General features: G+C 42.6%; 1 protein-coding gene across 3 annotated transcripts in view; it reads right to left on the reverse strand.

Annotated features, from left to right (window-relative positions):
• Positions 1-142: 142 nt before the first annotated feature.
• Positions 143-11,463, reverse strand: part of clip1b (CAP-GLY domain containing linker protein 1b) — a 27,831-nt gene continuing 16,510 nt past the window's right edge. For 2 of the 3 annotated variants that reach the window (XM_047569058.1, XM_047569056.1), the window contains 8 exons: positions 9,936-10,042; positions 5,332-5,380; positions 5,081-5,121; positions 4,329-4,434; positions 4,076-4,235; positions 3,930-3,982; positions 3,729-3,841; positions 143-3,337 (listed from right to left, as the gene is read on the reverse strand). In XM_047569058.1, coding sequence (XP_047425014.1) covers positions 3,103-3,337; positions 3,729-3,841; positions 3,930-3,982; positions 4,076-4,235; positions 4,329-4,434; positions 5,081-5,121; positions 5,332-5,380; positions 9,936-10,042 — 864 coding nt within the window. In that variant the 3' untranslated portion in view covers positions 143-3,102. Of the gene's footprint in view, positions 3,338-3,728; positions 3,842-3,929; positions 3,983-4,075; positions 4,236-4,328; positions 4,435-5,080; positions 5,124-5,331; positions 5,381-9,935; positions 10,043-11,463 lie in introns of all 3 variants that reach the window. The other variant, XM_047569057.1, reaches the window with a different exon arrangement.

Genomic DNA, 11,463 nt, shown 5'->3' on the forward strand with positions numbered 1-11,463 from the left:
TCTTTTCTTTTTAATATTCTTTTGTGAATGGAAAATCCAGTGACTAAAACGCAGCTGTTCATAAAACCTTTTAAGTTTAAGAAAAAGATCAAATTCACTGAACAGTTTTTAAAATGTGATCTAAAAAAAAAACAAAAAAAAGTCTGAATTAAAAAGTTTAATTGTGCTTTAAGTGGTGAAGAGGTGAGTAAAATAAAAATAAAAGTCGACAGAACGTTTCTTTGTCTCGTATCGTTTCTATTGGACTGTTGAGGAGTTCACAGAACATAGAAAACATGTCACACCACGTCATCAACATGTGGAAAAGGGTGTTAACATACAAAACACTGAGAATTAGACTCATCACGTAGAAAGTACAACATGTTTTAAAGTCTGTACAAACGGGCAGAAAAAAATAAAACTCGTCAGGTTCAGTATTTACACATGTTCAGTCGCTGGACGTCTCTCTGAAGATTCAATATGATCCAAGAGTTCAGACTTTAGGGAGGATGGTTATCGGCTCGAGCTTTAAACACGAGGCTAAAGAAGGGAGGACGGTTTTTAACTGGTGCAAAATCCAAAATGTAAACGTTCCCAGACTCTGTGCTAAGCTACGCTAACCTTCTGTAGCTTCGTATTGTCCTCACAGACGTTTAACTGAACCGTGCTCAGCGTAACCATACGACCATACGTATTATTTTTTTAGCTTATTTCGTCTAAAGTGACAGATATTTAAGCCGGAACAACCTTCAGTCCTTTTTTAAACTGTGCTTAATATTCTTTAAAAGACAAATCTGAGGGTTTAAACCCCAGAGAAACTGGGTAAACGAGTAAATAAGTGCATATACATCTTAACTTTGAGTCATTACTGGTTTAATGTGAGTGAAGTCTCAGACTAAACGTGATAAAATGTGAAGGATTATTGTGAGAAATCAGACGTAAACTGTGATAAACGTGTTCACTAAACGTATTTGTGTCTCTTTATGATTTGAAGTCGCAGCCTCACAAAGTGACGTCCGTGTTTAAATCAGTAAACCTGAGAAGTTCCTTCATTTGAAACTGAATTGAGAAATATTTACTCCAGTGGAGTAAAACCAGTGATTCTCAACCGGGGTCCGCGGACCCCTAGTGGTCGGTGGTGTAATTGCAAGGTCGTCCATGAAAATAAAATATCCTTTAATCCTGTATAGAAATAGGATTATTTTACTCAAATGTGACTGAGACCTTTATCTAAACTACAGAGGGGAACAGGACTTTGTTTCTCTAACTGCATCTGTTTAACCTCGTCTTAGATTTAGAAACGTGATGATTGCGGCTGTGATTGGTCTGAAATGTATCGAGCGCTGAAATAATCTGCTCCGTACGATGAATCTCTAAAGTGGACAGTGCAAAAACTAGAGTTAGTCGAGGCTTCGATGCTACATACAGCAGGGCTGGAAAAGATCCCACAACAATAAATAGGTTGATTCTTAGCGGATCCTCAGGGAGGAGGAGACGTTCAGGAGACACATGGAAACTAGTTCTGACTCTTCTGGTCTCAAACGAGAACGTTTCCGGGTTTAAAACCTCCGAGGTCGCGGCTGAACTTCGTTTCTAATGTTCAGGGAGTTTGGGTCACGACGATAAAGTCTGAAGGTTTAGAAAATTAAATAAAAATATAGATAAAAAATAAAGTTAGAAAGAAAATAGTTATGTTATAGTGTGATATTTAAAGACTTTTCAAAATAAAGCTCTGGAAAGGAAGGTTTAGAGAATAAAATCAGAATATTTAAAAAACAAACAAACATATTTAATCTATTTATATATTTATAATACCGCTCTAAAATGTTCTAATATTTAAAGAATAAAGTCGTAATATTTCCAAAATAATTAGTGACATCAGAAACATAATAAATATGAGAAGTAAGAGATAATATTTCAAGAATAAAGTCGTAAAGTCACAGAGTTTAAGACTAAAGACGCGTCTTTATATCTGGAAGTTTAGGAAAATGAAATGAAACGTTCCGATGTTTTTTGGTAACTGTGACTGAACCGTCTTAATTTTGGTTATAAATGACTTTTGAGGTGTTGTGTCAGCAGACCGAGCTTTGATTTGGTCATTTATATGTTTTGTTTGTCAAATTATTCCCATTTTATTTTGGTAAAAAGTAATTTTTCCCTCAACATTTTAAGAACATTTTGGGGTAAAACATTTTCCTCAAATTCCATCCTACTGTTATGTGAAAGTACTTGGACACATTAGAACATTACAACTTATTTTGGTGGAGCAGAACTTCCTTTACCTCCAGACTTATTTCTGAATCCATATCGACCAGTTCCTCAGCATATTAACGTGTTCCTGCTAAAATTATTTCAGGTTTTTCATGTCAGTTGATGTTTTTTTTGGTCTGATGGTGCCACTTTTATCCAAAAGTAAATATTTCAACTAATCTTGAACAAGTTTTTACTGGAAATATAACAACTTTTCTTCTCTAAATATCACGGCCTCTTCTTTCCCTTCCAGTGGCCCTGATGCAGTGGCCCTGATCCAGTGCCCTGATCCAGTGACCCTGGTACAGTGGCTCTGATCCAGTGGCCCTGATACAGTGGCCCTGATACAGTGGCCCTGATCCAGTGGCCCTGATGCAGTGGATCTGATGCAGTGGCCCTGGTACTCTCTCTACTATTATCTTTCTACTTTCTAACTATCACTGGGCAGGTCGTCTCTGGCTGGAGGAATGTGACGAGTGTCGAGGTGCTTCTTCATGTCCCTTTACTTTAAACTGTGCTTCCTTTTGTTTAAACAAGTAATAAAAATCAACAGTTGCTCTTTTCTCCTTTTTTTTTTAGAAACTGAAACACGTTAGAAACGACGAGCGCGGACGACGAGTTCGATAAAAACACGGATATTGCACCGGAGGAAGCAGCGTATTTGGACGAGCGTTAGCGTTTCTTCTCGGGTCAGATTCAGAGCAGGACAGTGGCGAACAGTGATATGCATAAATACAGTATAAAAATACATTATGGAAAAAATCTGCAGGGGCTTTAGTCAGGCTGGACGGAGGGAACAGAGGAGGAGGAAGAGGAGGAGGGAGGAGGAGGGAGGAGGAAGGAGGGAGGGAGGGAGTGAAATGCCTGCGTCCTCTAGAAGGTCTGGTCGTCGTTGCAGGACTCGGTGGCGTGACCGAAGGCCTCGCAGATGTCGCAGTAGGGCCTCTCGTCGGCCGGGTTGCCGTGGTAGGTGGTGTGGGGGACGGAGTCGGGGCTCTGGGCCTGGGTGGGACAGTCCTCGGTGTCGTGGAGGTCGAAGCAGTCGCAGATGTCGCAGAAGAGACGAGGCGTCGCCTTCTTCTCACGCTTCGACACGACTTCATCGAATCTACAAAGAAAGACGAGACACAGACGATGACGGACGACGTTACACATACAATAAACTACGCTACAGCAGGTTAGCACAAATTAGCATAAAGTCTAGAAACAAGACGCTTAAAGAACAGTAACAGTCATCAGAGACTAGTTTCAAACTAAATGTCTCTGATTAGTTGGAGGATGATCTTATTTTATTTTATTCTCTGGATCTGATAAGACGTAGCCTGACTAAACTACACTTTATTTGCTAGAATATTCTTAAAAGGTGTATTTTGAGGTTGTAGATCAATTATAGGCTCATGTTCTGATATTAACGGGCTAAAAGGAGCTAGCTATGAAGACAGAAACTCTAAATGTGCCTCTCACTGGTTTAAAACCATCTGACTGTTTGAGGCTTTTACCCGTCGGTGCCGTCGTTGCCGTTGAACTCGGCCAGAGCGAGTTTCTTCAGTTTGATCTTCAGCTCCTCGTTCTTTCTCTGCAGGTCGACGATCACACTGTTCAGGAAGTTGATCTGAAGGAGACGATCAGGAAAGCGTGAGAGCTGAAACCAAGCCTTAAAGACAGAATATATAAACATGAACGGTTACTTCTAGACTCACCTGCCCCTCAGCGAACTCCTTCTCCTCCCTCAGCTGCTCCAGAGCTGCGTTGCCTTCAGGGAACGAACCATAAAACAGAAAATATTTCAGCCAATATTTATCGACAGAACTCAGACGTTAACGACGGAGCAGAATCATCTCCACACCTGAGGAAGGAGCTTCCACGTCTTCTCCCTCTGAGGTTCCCATGAGCCTTTGCTCCAGACTCTGGACTCGGCTCTGCAGCTGAACCTTGTCTCTCTCCAGCGTCTCCACGGCCGACTGCAGCGTCTTGGCCACGGCGTTTTCTCCTCGCAGCACCGCGATCTGCAGCGACAGGGACGCCACATTAATACATAATACTCCACAAACCCCCCGAGGGTTCACAGGGACACCAGGGACAGAGACATGTGGGACTACCTCATTCCTCAGAGTTTCCAGTTCCCGGTCTTTTTCTGAGATCAAAGCTCCAGTGGATTTCTGGAAGTTTCCGTCTCCCTCTGGTTCCTGGTTGGTGATGGTTTCTCTGCAGAAACATGAGACATTTATGTTGCAGCTTCATGGAGAATGAACCATGGAGGGTTAGACACTTAAAAGTGTTTTTGTTTCTCCCTGTTTTAAAGCATTCATTTAATCCTGGGTCACGTTCAGTTAGTTTTTCCCTGGGTTTTGCCTCACAGGCTCCATATAGATATAAAAACCAGCCATCTACTCTAACATCATCCTTTTTTTCATTATAAATAAATACAAATAGTTTATTATTTTACAAAAAATTAAATTTATCAAATTTATCAGTTTATTTCTAATGTGTTATTGAGTTGGTTAAAGGTGCAGCATTGAGTTTAAATAAAATCATATAAAGTTTTGTGCATCTTTGTGCATCATAAAACATTTATAACCCCCCAACAAGGAGTCACGAACACGACAGGACAATGGATCACATCAACTTTACATTGTGCAAAAGATAAATAAACCATAAAACCATGAAAAAAAAAAATATATATTTAACATTGAGCAGTGGGAGAGATGTGACTTTTCACTGTTTGAATTAAAACAAAGCTGAGAATAACTGGTTTAAATTGTTCTCCTTGAACACAAAGTGGATTCTGCAGCAGACGTCTGTCGTTTATGAAGCGTCTACGAGTAAAAGTTAAATTTCTAGAGTTTCTTACCTGGTCTTCATGTCCGGCTGCTGATTGTTGTCTTCATTGTGCTGAGAGACGAACAAACACAGATATAGAAGCATTTAAATAGCGGCTAAACCCGTCTGAGCTCGTTGAGTTCGGTCGCAGCAGGAGGTCAAACCTCGCTCTGACAAAACCTATTAATCAAGTCATCTTTTCTGGCTTCGCCTTAACCCCCCCGATCCACAACAGGACGAGGGAAATCATTTACACAACGTGAAATCTGGAAAGGTCAGTACCTCATCATCAAGACGTTGGGAGTTCTGGGAGGCCAGCTTCAGCTCCTCGCTGAGGGAGAAAGGAAAGAAGTGACACATTTAAGTCAAGAAGTGATTTCTGTGTCAGGATCGTTGCTATCGGCTTAAATCCAGAACCATGTTCATGATCTGTTACATGTCTTTGCTTCTGAAGTTCATGCAAGTAAAAGTTGCTAAAGTCAAGAGCTACTATTAGCTGAGACGCTAGGAAGAAATAATATTAACTACAGTTAGCTTAGAGGCTAGGAAGCTAGGAAGAGCTACTGTTAGCTGAGAGGCTAGGAAGAGCTACTGTTGGTGAGAGGCTAGGATGCTAGGAAGAGCTAATATTAGTTGGGAGGCTAGGAAGCTAGGAAAAGCTGCTGTTGCTGAGATGATGGGAAGCTAGGCAGTGCTACCATTAGCTAAGAGGCTAGGAAGCTAGGAAGAGCTACTATTAGCTAAGAGGATGGGAAGAGCTACCATTAGCTGAGAGGCTAGGAAGAGCTACTATTAGCTGAGAGGCTAGGAGGCTAGGAAGAGTTACTATTAGCTGAGAGACTAGGAAGCTAGGAAGAGATACTATTAGTTGGGAGGCTAGGAAGCGCTACCATTAGCTGAGAGGCTAGGAGGCTAGGAAGAGTTACTATTAGCTGAGAGACTAGGAAGCTAGGAAGAGTTACTATTAGCTGAGAGGATAGGAAGCTAGGAAGAGCTACTATTAGTTGGGAGGCTAGGAAGCGCTACCATTAGCTGAGAGGCTAGGAGGCTAGGAAGAGTTACTATTAGCTGAGAGACTAGGAAGCTAGGAAGAGCTACTATTAGTTGGGAGGCTAGGAAGCGCTACCATTAGCTGAGAGGTTAGGATGCTAGGAAGAGCTACTGTTAGCTCAGAGGCTGGGAAGGACTACTATTAGCTGCGAGGATGGGAGGCTAGGAAGCCAGGAAGAACTAGGGTTAGCTGAGATGAGGGGACGCTAGGCAGTGCTACCATTAGCTAAGAGGCTAGGAAGCTAGGAAGAGCTATTCTTGAAAGACTTCCAAATAAATAAAGTTAGACTGATTCCTTCTTGACATGCTAAGTTTTAAGTCTGCGTACGTTTTAACTCAGCGTACGTTTTAACTCAGCGTACGTTTTAAGTCTGCGTACGTTGTAACTCTGATCTGTGAGATGAAGTCGCGGTGGAGACAGACTCTGAGAACGTATGAACGTGGATATTTTTAGATGCTGACTTTGTTGGAGTTTAGCCCCATGTGGGTCGTTCGTAGGGAAGATCTGCAGCTGTGTGACTAATCGTCCGTCTGAGCCTCATCGGGCTGAAATATTCAGCTGGATAATCACATTCACCGAGGCTCTTTAACACCTTCACGCTAACGCAGCACAGACAAGGAGGAGCAGCTCCACACTGATCAAACCTCCTGCAGCATCAGGAGGAACAGGAACATGGAGGCCTCCTCCTCCTCCTCCTCCTCCTCCTCCTCCATGTTGGCCCTCGTCTTTTTCTCCTCTTTTGTTTTTGCCTTCTCCTTCCCCTCATCGCCTCCTTCTCTTCCTCCCTCTTCTTCTCATCCTTCTCCTTGTCTGTCTACTCTTCTTCTTCTCCTCTTTCTGCTCCTCCTCCCTTATCCTCCTTCCTCTTCTTCTCCTCCTTCTCCTCCTCCCCCCTCTTCTCCTCTTTCTGCTCCTCCTTCTTCCACCCTTATCCTTCTCTTCTATCCCCCTTTCTCCTCTCCCTCCCCTCCCTCCTCTTCCTCCTCCCTCTTCTTCTCCCCTTTTCCTCTTCCTCCCCCTTGTCATCCTCCTCCTTGTTTTCCTCTTCCTCCCCCTCCTCTACCCTCTTCTTTTCCTACTCCTTCTCTCTCTTTGTCACTTTCTCCTTTTTGTCCTCCTTCTTTCTCTCCTCTTTGACTCCCCCCATCCCTCTCCCCCTCCCCTCCCTCCTCTCCTCCTCCTCCTCCTCCTCTTTCAGCTCCTCCTTCTTCTTCCCCCCTTATCCTCCTCTTCTTTCCCCCATCCCTCCTCTCCTTCTCCTCCTCCTCGTTGGCCCACATCTTTTTCTCCTCTTTTGTTTTTGCCTTCTCCTTCCCCTCATCTCCTCCTCCTTCTCTTCCTCCCTCTTCTTCTCATCCTTCTCCTTCTTCTCCTCCTTCTCCTTGTCTGTCTACTCTTCTTCTTCTTCTCCTTTCTGCTCCTCCTCCCTCTCCTCCTCTTTCTGCTCCTCCTCTTCTTTCCCCCTTTCTCCTCTCCTCCTCCTCCTCCTTTGCCCCTTATCCTCCTCTTCTTTCCCTCCTCTCCTCCTCCTCCTCCTCCTCCTCCTCCTCCTCCAGTGAACCAGGCTGTAGAAACTTTGATCGGCCTTTAGAGCTTGTGAACGTTCAGTCTCTGAGTTTATTAATAAATGTGGTTTTATTCTTCTTCTATTTGACTGATGGACCAAACAGATGCAAACTGGACGTGACCCACAACAGCAGCACAACACAACACAACACACACACACACTACACACACACACACACACACACACACACACACACACACACACACACACGCACAGAGAGACACTTTGTTTCCACACAAACAGTCTAAAAACAGACGCGCTGTGATGTCACAGGGAGAGAGCGGCGGCCATGTTGGAGCCAGGCGGCTCTAGGAGGAGACGACCGGTTACATAAGAGGAGCAGGGAGGAAGGAGGAAGGATGGAGGATGGAGGAGCACATTGTTGGGACGAGGAAGGAAGACGCAGCGGTTTGAACATGACTAATCCATTCTGAGGCATTTTATCCTTTAAATTATTTAAGCAAACACAGAGGAGCAGACGAGCAGCTCATTTGTTGACATTCCCTCCTCCTCCTCCTCCTCCTCCTCTTTATCCGACAGGATGCTACATATTGATGACTATAATTCAGCCACTCAGATCCATCTGGAGCTGTGACGTCGCAGCTCTGAGCTCCGATGAGTCAGGGCGGGAACGTAAAGACTCAAAGACCAACACGTGCAAAAAAAAAAAATAGAAATAAATAAACGAGGCACGCGACAGCTTTGCACAACGTCTATAAATAGACCTCAGCGTCAGCAGCTACGAGCAAGACGAGGCAACGTGAAAATCTGAGCGATCAGTCAAAGGTCTGCTGCTAATTTATATTTTATTAACCTGTGAAGCCTGTGGGAGCTGGGAGGTGAAGCTCGCCTAAAAACAGACAAAATAAATCAGCTTGGTCTCTATGGATGAGCCAGAAAGGAAATTTACATTTTTGTCTGAAATTAACCTCCCGAGACCCAGCGTCCTCATATGGGGACATTATGTTTGTACCTGTTGTCTGTCATCTACTGGTAGCGAAGAGTCAATAAACTTATTTATTTATTCTTAGTAACTTTTCTAGTTTGATACGACATGAAAATTTAACAAATTGACAAGTACACGTTTGAGGACGTTGGGATTTCATCGCTTCCAATTCTGCTTTTGCATCAAAATAAACAGTTTTATAGTTTTTGGTTCACATTGGTGACTTAAATTGTAATATACAGTGAAATAATCCCTTTTTTAGGTCCTACTGACCCCAAATACCTAAAGATTTTAATCTTATTGTAAATAAATTAAGATGTTTTTGTTCTCAGGAGGTTAATGATATCATGACACAGAGATGCCACTGAATTTATTCAACAACCTCTTGACTAAAGCTGGACCAGAGAAACCACAAAGCTCACATGTTCTACAAAGATGTGAGTAAAATTAGAACCAGACCCAGTCTCTGTTTGGACATTTGGGTAAAACCAAAGGAGCCAACGTGGTCGCACCTTTGTTTTTAAATCTCTTGAAAGCAAATCTTGCTACAAAATACAACTGATTCCCACTGCAGGAGGAAACGTACATGTAATTCAACCTTTAGCCATTTTATTTAGCATGTACATCATTAGATTCTACAACTGTGCACATTATAGAATCCATAAAAATACTGATATTTCTTCCATACGGTTGTTGTTGGTGCATTTAACTCCCCAGAGAAACGACACGTCACATGTTTCTGCAAAGGCCTCAATCCATACAAGATGGCTAAAGAACCATTTATGAAATATGGGGCATGTGGTTCATAGTAGATGGAGGTTAGCGTGTTAGCTTTAGCTATATGATGCATTGTTTTAACGAAAAGTTCAAGTTTCAAATGATATGATATTTTATTTTGAACTCAAACTTAAGCTGAGACTTTAGTTTAGCTGAGACGCACTAGTTAACTTGGACGAGCACCGTTTTGAATAAACATTTCCAGTGAAGACTCGTGGTTTAGGAATGTTTATTTGGAAGCCGAAATACCCAAGAGGCCGTGACTATTATACGTTTTGTGCATTGTTCTCCATCAACGCATCCATAATAACGGTAAGTAACAGCGCGATTACGTGTCTCACGCAACAATTTATGGTGTATTTACAAGTGGGAGCATCTCTCCGGAGAGTCGCACTCATAACAGTTAAACCGATGCATGCGTATAATTCACGGTACAGACCCTCCCCCATCCTCCCCCCTTCCTCCCCCCCTCCAGGACAGCAGCAGACTGGCTGTGCAGGGTCACCTTTACAGGAAAAAACACATCCGTCACCCCGTGTACTCACATTTCCTTGCAGAGGACGCCGATGCGCTGCTTTTCAGAGCTGCTCCTCTCCTTGGACAGACTCAGCTCCTCCTGATATTTGGAGTTTTGCTGTTTCAAAGCCTCGAGCTGCAGAAAAGACCATCAGAGAGAATATATTTAGATTTAAAAAACCGAAACGCCAATTATAACCTCGTTCGGACTGGATTCATTTCTCTACGGGCGACGGGCCGACTCTGCCCTCCCCCCGTGTGGAGCGATTATGAGGATATTATATAATTACAGCTGCGATTACCTGCTGTTTTATTTGTTTTGTTTCAAGTAAGTGGTCGACACTTTAAATCCCACCCACAGAGGGTTTAAAACTGTTGTCCGTGCTCTTTTTGTTTCACACAAAGAGCTGCTTCTGGTCAAATTAGTGCGAAACATGACTTTTACATTGAGATATGTTTTGTCTTATGAGCATGTTTTTGTTTATTTGGCACCATTAAAACAAATAAAAGCTAAAAACACGATGCTCGGCTCAAACGTCTCTGGAGCAGGATTTTAACGGGGACGTTGGTTAATGGCTGATATCAGAGTGACGTCTCATTTTTGGGGCATTTTAGCTTTTATTTTAATGGCACAGTACAGAGACACTGGAATGTGTAGGAGGTTTGATCTGAATGCAGGACATGTACGAAAAAAAAAAAACACGTTTAATGACAGATTACATTGTGAAGCACATCCAGACACGAGGGAACGTGAACGAGCAGGTAACTCAACAGACGACATGACAAAAGACTAAAGCAAAGACGGGACCAAACAAACACACACAGGCCGAGTTAACGAGGTGAAACATGTAACATGTGAAACTAACGAGGGCAGAAACCAATCAATCAATCAATCAAAGGGGGAAATAGAGACGCAGGAACCAGACAGATCACAGAAAAAGATCAAAAGTCGACACCGTGACAGCAACACTGACTCAGATTCACATCACATCACTTCTCTTCCAGCTCTTTGTCACCACCTCAGAAAACTTGGACCATTTTTTTTTTTTTTGTTTTCGGCTTCATACCTTGAAAAGAGGCCGAACCAGAACGATGCTAAAGTTAAACACGTGAAGAAAATAGTCCAATAGGAGCGACTGTTACAGCTGACTGACACATGAGACACAGCAAAGAAGTAACTGCAGAGTTTATATATAAGAACAGGCAACAAATACTACGAATGAAACACCAACCAATCAATCAGGTCACCAGAAAACACTGGCAAATATAAATAAAACTAGAAGAAGAAGAAGAAACTCGACTCCAAACACACCAAAATACACCAAACAAGAAAAAAATAATTACCTTTTACAAGTCAGACGTTCATTTCAGTACCTTTTAAGACTTTTTCAAGACCTTCTCAGTATTTTCTCATACCTGTGCTACTTCTAATTGTCACCATTTACATCAGTGACACCTTTAACGTAACAGTTTTATTTTACGATAAAGTCTATAGACGACTATGACACAACAGAATTCAAACAGGCTGAGAGAATAAATCAAAGCCAAAGTTTGAAC

This window comes from Mugil cephalus, chromosome 19, assembly GCF_022458985.1.
Source record: "Mugil cephalus isolate CIBA_MC_2020 chromosome 19, CIBA_Mcephalus_1.1, whole genome shotgun sequence".
In the NCBI taxonomy this organism is placed as follows: Eukaryota; Metazoa; Chordata; class Actinopteri; order Mugiliformes; family Mugilidae; genus Mugil; species Mugil cephalus.